Here is a 15,540-nt window from a genome sequence, read left to right as displayed (position 1 = left end):
AATATTGCATAGATGTGCAACTAAGCATGAACCTTGCTATTGAGCCACGCAACAGACTGATTGCATGATTAATAAAGACTTTTATTTTTATTGCTCAATGCTCAAAGTGGCTCATTTCCATATGAACTGAGCTGTACTATCAGGATTCTTGGTTGCAAACAACAAAAACAGACTCTGGTTAATGTAAGCAGATTTGAAGGGTAGAGTAGTTTGCCACTGAAATGAAAGCCTAGAAAACCAGGCTCAGGCAGGAATTGAGCAAGGGGAGGCCCTGTCCCAGCAAAAGGCTGCCACTGTTACCCTTGCCCAGGCAGTCACTGTCACATCACTGGGCCTCGATGTGTATATAAAACCTCTGACTGATATTGCAACTTCATTTCATGCCCTCAAACTCAAAGTCCTCTGACTTGAAAACTAACTACAAAGCTACAGTAATTAAAACAGTGTGGCACTGGAATAAAGACAAAATATAGACCAATGGAATAGAGCACCCAGAAATAAACCCTCACATACATGGTCAAATTATTTTTGACAGCAGTCACAAGACTATTCAATGGAGAAAGGACAGTCTTTTCAACAAATGGTGCTAAGAAAACTTGATATCAACATGCAAAAGAATGAAATCGGACTCTTACCTAACTCCATATACAAAAACGAATAAAAATGAATCAAATAGCTCAATGTAATACCTAAAGTTATGAAACTCTTAGAAGATAAGACAGGGCAAAAGCTTTACAACATTGAATTTGACAATTATTTCTTCGATATGACACCAAAGACACAGGCAACAAAAGAAAAAAATAGACAAATTGGACTTTATAAAAAAAATTTAAATGTATGCATCAAAAGACAAATATCAACAGAATAAAAAGGCAACTCACAGGATGGGAGAAAATATTTACAAATCATATATCTGGAAAGGGATTAATTTCTAGAATATATAGTGAACTCCTAAAACTCAACAACAGAAAAGCAACCTGACTCAGACATGGGCAAAGGACTTGAATCGACATTCCTCTAAAGAAGATACACAGATAGCTACTAAGCACATAAAAAGTGTTCAACATCACTAATCATTAGGGAATGCACATAAAAACTACAATAGGATACCACTTCACAACCACTAGGATGGCTACTATAAACAAAAATCTAGAAAATAAGTGTTGGCAAGGTTGCAGAGAAATTGGAACCCTTGTGCACTGTTGGTAGGAATGTAAAATGGTACGGCCACCGTGGAAAACAGTATGGCAATTCCTGAAAAAATTAAACATAATTATCATATGATGCAGCAATTCTATTTCTTCTATTTCCAAAATAATTGGAAGCAGGGTCTTAAAAAGCAGCATTATTCACAATAGCTATAATGTGAAAGCAACCCAAGTATCCATCAATGGATAAATGGTAAGCAAATTGTGGTATACACATCCAAAGGAATATTATTCAGCCTTCAAAATGAAGGAAATTCTGACACATGCTACAGAATGGATGAACCTGGGGGCATCAGGCTAAGTGAAATAAGCTAGTCACAAAAGGACAAATATTGCATAACTCCACTCAGTCAAAATCAGAGAGAGAGAAAATAGAATGGTGACTGTCAGGGGCTTAGTGAAAGAACTGGAAGTTACAGAGTTTCAGTTCTACAAGATGGAAAGAGTTCTGAAGATGGATGGCGGTGAGCGTAGCACATTATGAATTAATTTCATACCATAAACTCTACAGTTAAGACTGGTTAAGATGGTAAATTTTGTCTATTTTACCTTGAGATTTGGGCCCCTGTTTCTGGGTGCAGAAGCAGGTAAGGAATCACCTACCCCATTCCACTGCCAGAAAAAGAGGCATAGCCCTCCCTCCATCTTGCTTGGCATGAAGGAAAATAGGAAGGGTATACTGAGAAGTCTCAACAGCAAAAGTCCCTCATTCATCCTGTTGAAATTAAACAGCTCTACAAAGCCTTTCCTCTCATCACCTCCTGAAACCGACCTGGGTGGAATTCTTGGTTTTCCTGGCCCTCCTTGCCCTGCCTGCCCTGCTTTGCCACCCTAACCTGTGGCATCCTGAGTACGGAAGTTCTGTCAGCCCCAGAAAAGTCAGTGGGCTCCTTTCAAAATGAAGGAGACAGGCCCATGACTTTCTTCAAATTAACCAGCATACCACTTTTCATTACTCACCTCTTCATTTTACAAATCTGTACTTCTGAATGCCTGGCACAGAGTTCAGTCCTGGAAACATTGTTGTGAATGTAAAAGACAGCATAGCCCTAATGGAATTTGTAGTCCGGCGACCCCCTAAGGAGCAGTACAAAATATTCTTTTCTTGGGGCTGTTAATAACTGCCTAACTTCTGATTAATGTGATGGTCTGTGAACAGCTATTCAAACACACACACACACACACACACACACACACACACACACGACCATGATGACCTCTCAAGTTTTCCTCTCCCATGGGATGTGCAAGGTGTTGGCATTTTGAGGTTTTTCACATTTTAGAACTCTGAGAAACAGGTGATTATTAAGGAATGGAAATTACTCCTTTAAACTGACCTCCCTGAGATTTTAAACAACAAAGCAGCCAGCTGTGCTGCTTCTCTCATTACTGTTCGGAGTATTTCCACACGAGGAGGAACAGAACTAAGCAAACAGCCTTCCTGGTTCCAGGATACAATTTACTTTCATTTTGAAAAGGCAACAAGACTTTCAGCAGCTTCTCACTGATAAGCCCCCAGAAAACAGAAAGGCCTACAGGGTAACTTCTGGATGTTGAATTGAATGGAATCTTTTTATAAATCATTTTGCATTTGTTCTTAAAACCAAGAGGAGGGGTTGGCAGGCTGCCACATGGGAGCACAGACTCAGTGCTAGAAAACTCACGCAGTTAGCATGAATATGCAGGCTGGTGTAGGAAAAGGAGAGGCGCAACCCTTGTGTTGTAACTAAGCATAAGAAACAACCATCATACACATTAACACAAGTTCAACAAAACATGGCCAGGGCCCATCACTGCCTGTAGGCTGCCAGCCTCAGGACACAGAAAGGGAATTCATCTAGGTATCAGGAGATCTTCTGGCTATACCTTTTATTAGTTGCTCAAAGTTGGCCAATTTGCATCACTTCTTCAGGTCCTAAAGTCCTCCACTGTAGACTACGAAGATCAAACCAGTAGAACCATAAAGCCTATTTTGCTAACATAATATTTTCAGAGTCTAATATGTGCCGTACACTTTATAAACACTGTACCTTACAGCAAAGATGCAAGATAACCGTTATTATATCAGTTTCATAGATGAGGGATTTGAGGCTCAGAGAGAGTGGGTACCCCTGACACTCGACCCTGGATCAGTCTGGTTTCAAAGCCTGGGCTATTTCACACAATAGTATTCTCCACTATGTGTCTAAGGGCTGTGCTTATTGGCCCCTGCAGCTCTAGGGAAGCAAGAGCTTGAAGACAGTCTCATAACCTGATCCTAAACCAAGCCACCAAATCAACAGGAAAAAATACAGAAAATTATATGCAACTGTAAGTGAAGGTGGGCGGGGGGCGGGGGGGAGAGGAGAGGGGAGTGGGATAAAGAAAAATAATGGTAAACATAAAATAACTACGATATTTGGAACGGTATCTACGGTAAATAGAATAAATTACCTACTAACAAGTTTATTTATAAGACTAGAGGCCCGGTGCACAAAATTTGTGCACTGGGGGGGCGGGGTTGTCCCTCAGCCCAGCCTGCACCCTCTCCAATCTGGAACCCCTCGGGGGATGTCTGACTGTTGAACATCCCTCTCACAACCCGGGACTGCTGGCTCCCAACCGCTCGCCTGCCTGCCTGACTGTCCCTAACCGCTTCTGCCTGCCAGCCTGATCACCCCTAACCACTCCCCTGCCAGCCTGATCGATGCCTAACTGCTCCCCTGCTGGCCTGATAGCCCCCAACTGCCCTCCCCTGCCAGCCATCTTGTGGCAGCCATCTTGTGATGACATGGGGGCGGCCATCTTCTGACAACATGGGCGTGGCCACCTTGTGACCACATGGGGGCAGCCATCTTTTGCAAGGGCGTGATGGTCAATTTGCATATTCCTCTTTATTATAGAAGATGTCATTAAGGACCCATTATCTTTCCATCACCTGCTCTGCCTCCCTGTGTCTTTACTGCAAGTTTAGTGCTCCTCAAGGTCAGAGGACAGCTGTTGAGGCCATAGGAGGTACAAACTTCCTCATTCAAATCTGAGAAAGATCTTTTGTCTGAGCATTTCAAGCAAGAGTCCTCAACTCACCGAGTAAGACTTCTTAGGTCACACTCTCTTGAATCAGTGACTATAGCCAGGGAAGTGGCTTAAGCCAACCAGGACCTGATCCTTGTTATAGTCCTCTTTGCCCTGGCTGGTTCCTCAGTGGTTAGAGCATCAGCCCACAGACTGAAGGGTTGTGGATTTGATTCCCATCAAGGGCACATACCTGGGTTGCAGGCTCAATCCCTGGCTGGTTGGGGTGCATGCAGGAGGCAACCAATCGATGTGTCTCTCTCACATCATGTTTTTTCTCGTCTCTCCCCTCCCTTCTCTTAAAAAAAAAAATAGAAATATACTCACTGGCCTTGCTTCCTCATTCTCCCTTACTGAGTCCCAAGAGCAGCTTCAAGGGTGTATGACAAGTGCATTCACACAGGGCTCTACTGTTTAATGCCCTGCTGTCACCATCTTGAAATTTTTAAGCGTTGAACACTGGGCCCCACATTTTTCATTTTGCATTAGGCTCTACAAATTATGTAGCCAGTCCTGTTAGAGTGGGTCCTGGATGCTCTTCTTTCTCTCTTATATGTGTTCTTGCTTAGGTGAGTCACTTCTATGGCTTTAAATGCTTTCCTGATGATAATAAACTCTGAAGATACTTTCCAGCTCAGACATTTCCCACAGAGCTCCATCCACTCATACTCTGCATGTCATCTTAATACCTCAACTTGGATATCTAATGGGCACCACAAACTTAATATATCAAATATGGATCTTTTTAACACATTGCGTACCGCATAGAAATCTCTCAGACATACGCCAGGGACCGCATGTTTTTGGGCAAACTGCACATTATTTAAATCATCATAATGCACTTTAGGTGTTGTTTTTCAATAATTATAACATTTTTATTTACAAAAACAACTAAACAATTAAACAATTAAAGTTCCTAAAACTTTTTATAACGTATGGTACTGCATAAAACATTTTCCTCTATGAAGAGGGACCAAACAAAATTTACATAAGTATCTAGATTCGCTCCTTTTTCCATGGGCGTGAAAAACGAGAAACTCATGAAGTGGTCCTTAATAGATGGCGCGCGAAACACGAGAAAACTCCTGAGCGGTACGAAAGCTGTTAAGTGAGAGAGCAGACATTAAATACCTGTCCTCTTCCATGCTCAGTACACTCAAGCCTCTTGGGTAAACTTTGGTACCTTGTACACTCCATCCACCTTTCCTAATCTATGCACTTTATCTTATTATCTTCACAACCCTATGAGGAAGTCACGTTTGTTAACATGCAACCTAGGTATGCGCCCTGACCGGTAATTGAACCCACAACCTTTTTTTTTTAAAAATATATTTTATTGATTTTTTACAGAGAGGAAGGGAGAGGGATAGAGAGTTAGAAACATCCATGAGAGAGAAACATCTATCAGCTGCCTCCTGCACACTCCCCACTGGGGATGTGCCCGCAAACAAGGTACATGCCCTTGACCGGAATCGAACCTGGGACCCTTGAGTCCGAAGGCCGATGCTCTATCTACTGAGCCAAACCGGTTAGGGCGAACCCACAACCTTTTGGTGCAAGGTATGATGCTCCAACCAGCTGAGCCACCCAGCCAAGGCCTAACTACTTTTTAAAGGTGGCAATTGTCTTATTCATCTCTGGATCCTCCAGTAATACTGATTACAATTCCTGGCCCATGGGAGATCACTAGAGTAAATTGAATTAGTTAATATATACTCTATGCTCAATTTCCTATTTGTTGTAGTAAAATATAGAAATGTTTAACGCTATTTAACTAGAAAAACTGTATTTCAAAACAGAAACAAAGGTATGCAACTACTTATATATATTTGCCTTTCCTCCTTGGATAGTGAGTGGGAGGGTTGACACAAAGGTCATTTGCTTCCAGAAATAGGATTGTGAACAATCAACTAGGAAAGGGATTCAGGTCAATGTCGGTGAGGTAACCAGAGCTTCAATATCTTTGAACAACAACACATATTTCAGTATTTTTGCTTTTCTCCATAAACAAACTAGGCAAAATCCATTGATATTTGGGAAAATCAATTAATTAGCAAAATGTTCTAGTTCTACTACAATTTGAACTTTGGGAAAATTCAACCTATTTTAGACATAATGTATAAAATGTTTACTTTGGGGAGGAAAAAGCCTAGAGCAGCGGTTCTCAACCTATGGGTCGCAACCCCTTTGGGGGTCGAACGACCCTTTCACAGGGGTCGAAGACCATCATCAGAAAACACATATATAATTACATATTGTTTTTGTGATTATGTTTTAATTATGCTTTAATTATGTTCAATTTGTAACAATGAAAATACATCCTGCATATCAGTTATTTACATTATAATTCATAACAGTAGCAAAATTAGTTATGAAGTAGCAATGAAAATAATTTTATGGTTGGGGGTCACCACCACATGAGGAACTATATTAAAGGGTCGCGGCATTAGGAAGGTTGAGAACCACTGGCCTAGAGCCTTCTCACTGTTTCATGACCCCTCTCCTGTACTGCTGCAGCCAGATGAGCTGCTTTGCTAACTTAACTCAATCTCCCAGGCTTAGTTGGGTTGTAACCAAATCTTTCACTGCCCCTTCTTAGTCAGACCACATTCTCTTTTGCTATTTTTGACCACTTAAATGTTTTTTTTCAACACTACTAGTCATTTTAAATTATGCAAATATAATTATGAAATTAAGTAAATAACTGAATTGTGACATCTGAATACTTAAGTATGTCAAAATCCATTCTAAGAGCTATACACGTATTACCTCACTTAATCCTCAAAACCATATACATTATAGACAGAAAAACTGAGGCCAAAAAGGTTAAGATCATCAACGTAGGAGCCTGTATTAAACTGCAAAATTACAAGATTTTCTGGCAATAAAATACCTTTATTATGATTGCTTTTAATGGTTAAAATTTGCATGTTTCCTAGATAAAGTAGTCCATAACAGGATAAAAAATTACAAAAAGACAAGCTTCTTAATGTTTCAGTTGAATTAACTATAGAATTAAAATGCCTGCTAATGATTTAATAGCTTCAAATATAACACAAAATATATTCAATATATAATATAGACCTTAGAAATCTGATTCTATTATGCAATTATTTACAAACTGAATTAAGAGTAAAAGATTTAGCTAAACAGATGGATTAAAAAACAAGTATATTCTGAAATAATTGTATCCTAAGTATCTATTCTTTGGAGTAGAAATACTCATTTAATACAATATGTTAATTACATCAGTTTTAGTAACAATTTGTTGGTATGGATTTAGCCCAATTTAAATTCCTGTGTGCTGGGAAATACAACTATCTTTTTCAAAGCTATTAGAATTTGTAATTCAGCTTAATAATTCAGAATGATATCCCATCCTACTTAATTTTAAAGGTATAGAACATAATGATACCCTTTTTAGATAAATGGAACTTAACTTTCATTAACAATGTAAAGCGTTTTCCTTTCTAAACTGTATAATTTTTATTCAGTTATCTATATAATGTTATGCACTAGAGTAAGCAAAGCAAGCAACATTACTTTAAATAACATCTTTAATTAAAGTTTTGCAAAGGTAAAATATTAAACTTAAAATAGGTCTTAGTACATCAAAATACTAAGTTCTCTAATTGTATTCCAAGATGTTCTTTAAAACATAATATCCCGTATATCACAGAAGAGCAACCTTGATCTGCAATTGTACAGATGAATTATACAAACATAATAAATATATTTACGCCCTTACACATAACAGTATGTACAACAGCAGTTGACAACAGTAGCTCAGAACAGCAAAAAGGATTAGTCCCTCCCCCAAATTGTAGCCCTGACGCATACTGGACTGATTTAAGGAACCTTGACAGAAATAGTTATTAACTAGGTAAATAGTAACTTACTAATAGTTAGTAGTTACTTAATAACTCAATGAGTTCTTCCTTTAAAAAAGGAAAAAAGTTTTCTTTTGTTCCTCAAAATAAACAAAAATATTAAGTTTGTGTGTTCTTCCTTAAACTATAAAAAATGACAAAAAATAGACTAAGGCAGGCTTAAAAGGGGAATATAAACTTCAGAATAATTTCCATAGCATAATAGATTAAAATGCAAAACTATTTAACATAAACTCATGAGGACCTATATAAAAGCAACTATTTTTTAACCAATGAATTCAAAATCTGAATAGCTGATTCAGACAGGTGGAAGACAGACAAATGAAATAAAATGAAAATGTACAAAGATGGATCAATAAAATATTACATTGCACAAAATCTCAAAAAAGTTCAAGATGAAATAATCTGAAAAAAATAGGAACTTTCTAAGTGGAAGAAAATGTTAAGTTGTAAGGGGAGCTCCCGAGAGGAAATTATTTCTGTTTTCCTACACAAGGCATATTTACCTTCTGAAAAGAATGGTGACATTATTGCTATAAGATAATCAAAAATTAGTCTTAGAGGAGACAACCCTTTCATTCCTCCATAAAAAGCAGAAAAAATAAGAAAACCAAATCCTTGATTTTCACTATAGCAAAAGAAAATCTTTATACAAAAGCTATTATATTTTTATGTTCTTGATGTCTAAAACCAGAATCTATTAGAATATGCTCTTCAAAAACACATTTTAATTACTATACACACTTCTCAAATCTTGATGTATTCCTAGAATAACATCAAGGTGGCTTTGATTTTAAGAGAGGCAATATAAATGTGGTATTATGATGGCATTTAATTAACAGAAATGTGAACATTTAAAAAAATATAAAAGCCCAATATAAAGATCCCCCTCATATAACAGACATTTTACTCTAGAAACTAATTGCACATTAAAGAGTTGTTTTAGCAAAATGTGGCTCTCCACAGAAATTAACTGTGCTATCAGGCATGCATGTGGTCTGATTATCCCAATGACCACCAAAAAAAGAGTACTTATATTGAAAGGCACACATTTCCACACTTTATCAAGTAATTTTGTGTAAATTTTCCTTCCCAATGTTGATTAATGTTAATCTTGTTTTAATAAAAGGTGCCATAACCTTCAGTGCAAATCTAAACAATTCCTCTTCTGAAAGCTTTATCTGTTTTCATAAAACCAAGTCTGAACAATTTTCCCTCTTTGAATAAACATTTTCATTTTAAAATTCTGAAGTGGGAATCCTTGCCTTTTCAAAGGAATGACATTTTTATAGAACTTAATGAAATGATTTGTTAAATACAATGTTAAAAACATGATTAAGAATTCAAGTACAATAAAAGATAAGCAAGTGGCATTCTTATAGCAAGCCACTATAATAAAACTAAAACATGCTATTTGATTAAAAAGAAACACAATGCAGTAATACATAAGAGCACAATTTGGTATGCAGTGTTGTTGGACTGGCTTACAGGATTTTCACAGGTAAAAAAAAAAAGCATTTGCCAAGTGTGCCATAATTAATATGCAATACACAGGTGCAACTACAAATAGTTAATTCCTGCTTCAAAATAACCCGAGTGAATCACTCTGAAAGCAGTGGTTTTTCATGTTTGAAAATAACATTATAAAAACAGGCCAGTATCCAATTCTACTATGAATATCGAATGCTTGCCTACATAGAGGGCCTAAAACATGAGCTGAATATCATATAATAATACAAGGTCCAGTAGCATAATAACTACTAGATAGCCAAAAGGTTTCGATCAACACTGCAGCACTGCTAAACTTTCATAGGTAGTTCAGGTCATTGACTCTTCATTGGGTAAATATCAATCTACTATCAACTATACTGAAAGACAACTGAACAACAGGACTTCTGTGATTCCACCCCCTCCCTTCTCTTCTCTCAATCTCAATAAAACAAACCTATGTGTGCTTTGAGAGTAATGGGGTAAACAAATCTCCCCTCCAAAAAACTAAATTAACATAGCAAAAATAAAAACCGTATTACCAGTTATGGCATCTAATAAACCTAACTACTAGCATGCCAGAAACCACCATTTATATCAAAGTTCAGAACATAAGTTAAAGGGACCAAGTTGGTATGTGGGGTGGGAAGTAGGCAGAAAAAAAAAAAAGATTAGCCTTTTTGAGAATTTTAAAGATTTGTGTTAAAAAAAGAAAAAAGAAAAAGCAATATATAATAAGCTCACAGTTTTTCTTTGCAATGTACTTTAAAGTGTTTCTATTTTACTTCTGGAAACACAAAGGCAAATAAAAGATAAAAATGGAAGACTTTTTAAAAATCAATATACAAAAGTAACTTAAACACATTCGAATTCTGTCCAGATAAACCATGAAAAGAATTAGCTGTAAGAACCAAGGTGAAGACAAGTGTTCCTACAGTTCTCCCAGGCAACTAGTGCACACTGAACACAGCACTGCCATATTGTATTTTAGAGCCCCTTACAGAATTAGAGCTATGCATTCTTAATATACATATTCAGTTTCTATTATTTTCAATATAAGTCAAATTTATATGCTTTCTTCCCGATGTGCAAACTAAAGCCCATGTATTTTAATATTATCAATGGCCTGGAAGGGCCACCAAATCAAAGAGGTAAATATGTACTTAGTGGCCCACCCCCTTTAACCCCAAAACTGCCCCTCAAATTACAAAGTTAAATTTTAAAAAATCTGTTCAATTAAAATAATAGTTTTATAATTCTTTACTAGTAAAGACAAGAAACTTTTATAATTATTAAATTGTTTAATAAAAACCCAGGTCCTCACCACCTGCCCAACACTTGAGTCAATGCACTGAATGTTATCTGAATGTATGTTTAGCTTAAAGACTAAACACCCACATAAACATGCACTTCAGCCCAACTGGAAAAAAAAATCTGTATTCTCGTGTATATAATTTCAGCTAAATGGTACCTTTGTGGAATAAAACCTTATTTCTAAGGAACTGCTTTAGGGTTTCTTTTTAAGGTATGAGGCTAAAAGAAACAAACATTTTTGTAAGGAAATTGAAGTTGGCATTTTAATTCTGCTTAGACAAGACTCTAGTTTAATGAGTGTGAAAACCTAATTAAAATAAGTAGCCATTCCTGGGTCAAATTTTGTCTCCGAACTGTGGTCATTGATTACTTCCTTTAACTCTTAAACAGATGTTTCATAAAGCAGGGAAGGAAGAGGTATATATCACTGAGGGAGAAGAGCAAGTAAAAATATTGAAGACCTATTATGAGAGTTCTAAATTGTTTCCTTACACAAGTCAATTAAAATTCAACACCATAATTCTTGCCCTCTTGTAAAAAGCGCACACGCAATTTTTACCAAATATAACCACATACAATAAGCAGTTTCATTTCAATCTATCAAAAGGGAAGTTTCTTTAGTTCATTCTAACAAGTATTTTCTGATTGAACCCAAGGTAGAGGAAGGAATATAGACAAAGCTTTACATGCTAATTACCAGTGGCAGGTACCTGTATTTAAAATTGACAATTAGGGTTTTCCTACACAAAACCCCAATGCCCCCTTCCCCAACAACCCCAGGTGCTACAGTTCCATGGCTTGCCAGTTAGAAGTAGTGTCTATGTTGTCAAGGTCTCTTTGTTCCAGTAGCTTTGCTTCTACTGCACTTTGTCTGACATGCAGAAGTTAAGTTTTGGTTGGAGTATGTCCCAAGTTTCAAACTGTCACTTTAAATTTTTGTAAAGTTTCTTTCATTTTATTTATAAAAGAAAAGAACCAATTCTTCACCATTCTGCATCTCCAATGGCTTTGGAAAATATATAATCTCTTCCATTAAGATTCATAATGCCATCCTTGAGATGAAATTTCCATTTGTTTTTACTTCTGTGTATCTAAATAAACAAATAAAAAAGAATGTAAGAGATACAATCAACAGAGAAAACAACAAAAAAAGCCCATTCACACACCAAAAAACCTTCGTCTTGTACATTACTGCATTTTCAAATTGTTTTTTTTAATTGAGATATAATTGACATGTACCATTCTATTTATTTCAGGTGTACAACAAACATAATGATCCAATATTTTTATAGAGAGAAATAATCACCACAATTAAGTCTATTTAACATTCATCACCCACAGTTACAACTTTTTTTTCTTGTGATGAAAATTTTTAAAATATACTCTCTTAGCAACTTTCAAATATACATTACAGTAATATTAGCCATAGGCACTGTGCTGTACATTATATCCCTTGACTTACTTATTTTATAACTGGGAGTTTGTACCTTTTGACCACCTTCACCCATCCCCCACCCCTCACTTCTGGCAATCATCATTCTGTCCTCTGTAACTATTAGTTCAGTTTGTTTTAAAAGATTGCACATATAAATGAGATTAACTGATATTTGTCCTTCTCTGTCTGACTGACTTCATTTAGCATGATACCCCAAGGTCCATTCATGTTGTCACAAATGGCAAGATTTCTTTCTTTTCTTTTTTTTTTTTTTTTGAGGATATTTTTTCCATTGATTTTTAGAGAGAGTGGAAGGGAAGGGAAGAGACAGAAAGAGAAACATTGATTTGTGAGAAACACATCGATTGGTTGCCTCCCACACACACCCATAGTGGGCTGGGGATTTAATCTGAAACAGAGGTATGTGCCCTTGACCAGCATCGAACCCATGACCCCTTTGGTCTGCAGGCGGGTGCTCTAACCACTGAGAAAACTGGCAAGGGCAAGATTTCATTCTTTTTTATGGCTGAATATTATTCCACTAGAGGCCTGGTGCATGAAATTCGTGCACGGGAGGGGTCCCACAGCCCGGCCTGTACCCTCTCCAATCCGGGACCCCTCTCGCAATCTGGGACCGCTGGCTCCTAACCGCTCACCTTCCTGCCTGATCGCCCCTAACAACTCTGCCTGCCTGCCTGATGCCCCTAACCTCTCTGCCTGCCTGCCTGATCACCCCCTAAGCATCTCTGTCTGCCGGCCTTATCACCCCTAACTGCTCCCCTGCCAGCTGGATCACCCCTAACTGCTCCCCTGCCAGCTGGATCACCCCTAACTGCTCCCCTGCCAGCTGGATCACCCCTAACTGCTCCCCTGCCAGCTGGATCACCCCTAACTGCTCCCCTGCCAGCTGGATCACCCCTAACTGCTCCCCTGCCAGCTGGATCACCCCTAACTGCTCCCCTGCCAGCTGGATCACCCCTAACTGCTCCCCTGCCAGCTGGATCACCCCTAACTGCTCCCCTGCCTGTCTGATCACCCCTAACTGCCTCTGCCTGCCAGCCTGATTGCCCCTAACTGCCCTCCGCTGCCAGCCTGGTCGCCCCTAACTGCCCTATCCTGCCGGCCTGGTCGCCCCTAATGGCCTCTGCCTCAGCCCCCACCACCGTGACTTTGTCCGGAAGGATGTCCAGATGGATGTCCAGTCTAATTAGCATATTACCCTTTTATTAGTACAGATAACACATATGCCCCTAAAAAGTTATATTATTTTACACGCTTTAAATTATACAGTATATATTCAACCTCTTTTACCCTGTTTTTTGTTTCTACATGTATCTTATTGATTCTTTTCACGGAGAGGAAGGGAAAGGGAGAGTTAGAAACATCGATGAGAGAGAAACATCAATCAGCTGCCTCCTGCAACCAAGGTATATGCCCTTGACCGGAATCGAATCTGTGAGCCTTCAGTCTGCAAGCCGATGCTCTATCCACTGAGCCAAACCGGTTAGAGCCCCCCACTTTATTTCTTTTTTCAGATTATCCATGTGTGTAGATATGGCATTAGTTCATTTTTCCATTGATTTTTAGAGTGGGAAGGAGAGGGATAGAGAGAAACATCAATGTAAGAAACATCCCTTCAGTTGCCTTCCTTAGGAGCCCCAACCAGGGATCCAACTTGAAACCCAGGTATGTGCCAGCTATGTGCCCTGACCTGGAATCGAACCTGCAAACTTTCCATGCACAGGACCACACTCATGCTCAACCAACCTATCCACTTCACCCCGGCCGTTACACAATTTCTGGAATTTTATTTCAATTAATTTTCGCAAAGTCTGTGGGTTAGGTAATATTCACATTTTGCTAATGAGAAAAAAAAACCAACCTCTTCGTTTTGAGACATTATTCTTCACTCATTTTCCTGCCAGCCCCAGAAAGGCTCTTGACGGCAGTTTCACTGGGTATCCAGAGTCAGAAGCATTCTCCTCACCACCCTCACCACCACCTCCTCTGCACTGGCACTGAGGCTGCCCTGGAGGGCGCCGAGGCTAGGTAATGCAAGACAATGACAGGATTTGGACCACTGGAGCCACTGTACCCGCATCTCCTCTCTCAGCCTTTCTCTGCCACACTGGAGAAGGCAGGGCCAGAGACTTCCGGCAGCACCGACTTCCAGATAGGCCAAGGTTTGCGGCGCTAGCACTTCGGACACTGAAGTGCTGCAATCTCTTCCTCTCCAGAGCCGCTGTCGCCGCCGAGGTTATAGGGCTGCCCCGGAAGTCCTCCATGCGCCTCCCGTTAGCAGCAAACATGGCGGTGGACTCGGTGATGGAACTGCTATTTTTAGATACTTTTAAACACCCCAGCGCTGAGGTAAGACTTTGCTTCTTGATTCTGACTCTGCTTCTCAACTCTGGGACACGTACAAAAAATCCTTAGGCATGCCTCAACTTTCCCTCCTGCCGGTGGCCTTAAATTCCACACCCCCTCCCCCCAGCTGGGTGTGGGCACCACGTCTGTGGGAGAGCATCAGTAGCCAGGACATTTCTATGCATTAACTTAAGCTCCTGCGTCTCTGGTTGAGTTGGCTGTTCTGCTTGCTTTGGTCCCTTGACCCCTTATCCTTGAAAATACCTTGGTTTTCAGGTATAGCTCAGGTGGTGTTTGGGAGGGTCACAGACTGCCTGTGTTTGACAGCAGTTCCAGAGACCGAGCAGGTCACGATGGCTTCGTGATTCCTAAATCCCTCCTCCCAGGTCCTTTTTCTAACGAGAGTTAGGTTGCCCAGGTGTGCCACTCATTCAGTTTAGGATTCACCCATTAGGACATGACATATTTGCATGGAACTGCTTTTGCGTGGAGGATACCTGCGAGGAGGGGAATCAGCGGTGAAAGGAACCAACGGCGGATTTGGAACCCCCAGACAGGGAACCTCACTCACAAAGGAAGCCAAGCCTCCCACCCGCTCCGTGGCTCCGGCTGGTGCCGCCATCTTTGTGGCTATGGGCTCAGCCATCTGTCGTGGAGTGACGGTTAATTTGCATATTACCCTTGTATTAGTATAGATTATATGTATTATTGTTTTCCTATATCAGTGGTCAGCAAACCGCAGCTCGCGAGCCACATGCAGCTCTTTGGCTCCTTGAGTGTGGCT

At 39.5% G+C, this 15,540-nt stretch overlaps 1 protein-coding gene across 2 annotated transcripts in view; it reads right to left on the bottom strand.

Moving 5' to 3' along the window:
• Positions 1-7,801: 7,801 nt before the first annotated feature.
• Positions 7,802-15,540, bottom strand: part of GTF2A1 (general transcription factor IIA, 1, 19/37kDa) — a 44,876-nt gene continuing 37,137 nt past the window's right edge. For both annotated transcript variants that reach the window (XM_005860139.2, XM_005860140.2), the window contains exon 9: positions 7,802-12,045. In XM_005860139.2, coding sequence (XP_005860201.1) covers positions 11,938-12,045 — 108 coding nt within the window. In that variant the 3' untranslated portion in view covers positions 7,802-11,937. The remainder of the gene's footprint in view (positions 12,046-15,540) is intronic.

The sequence above is a fragment of the Myotis brandtii genome, unplaced genomic scaffold, assembly GCF_000412655.1.
Source record: "Myotis brandtii unplaced genomic scaffold, ASM41265v1 scaffold132, whole genome shotgun sequence".
NCBI lineage: Eukaryota > Metazoa > Chordata > Mammalia > Chiroptera > Vespertilionidae > Myotis > Myotis brandtii.
The sequence above is the reverse complement of the archived record's forward strand: the minus strand, read 5'-3'. Positions and strand labels throughout refer to the sequence as shown.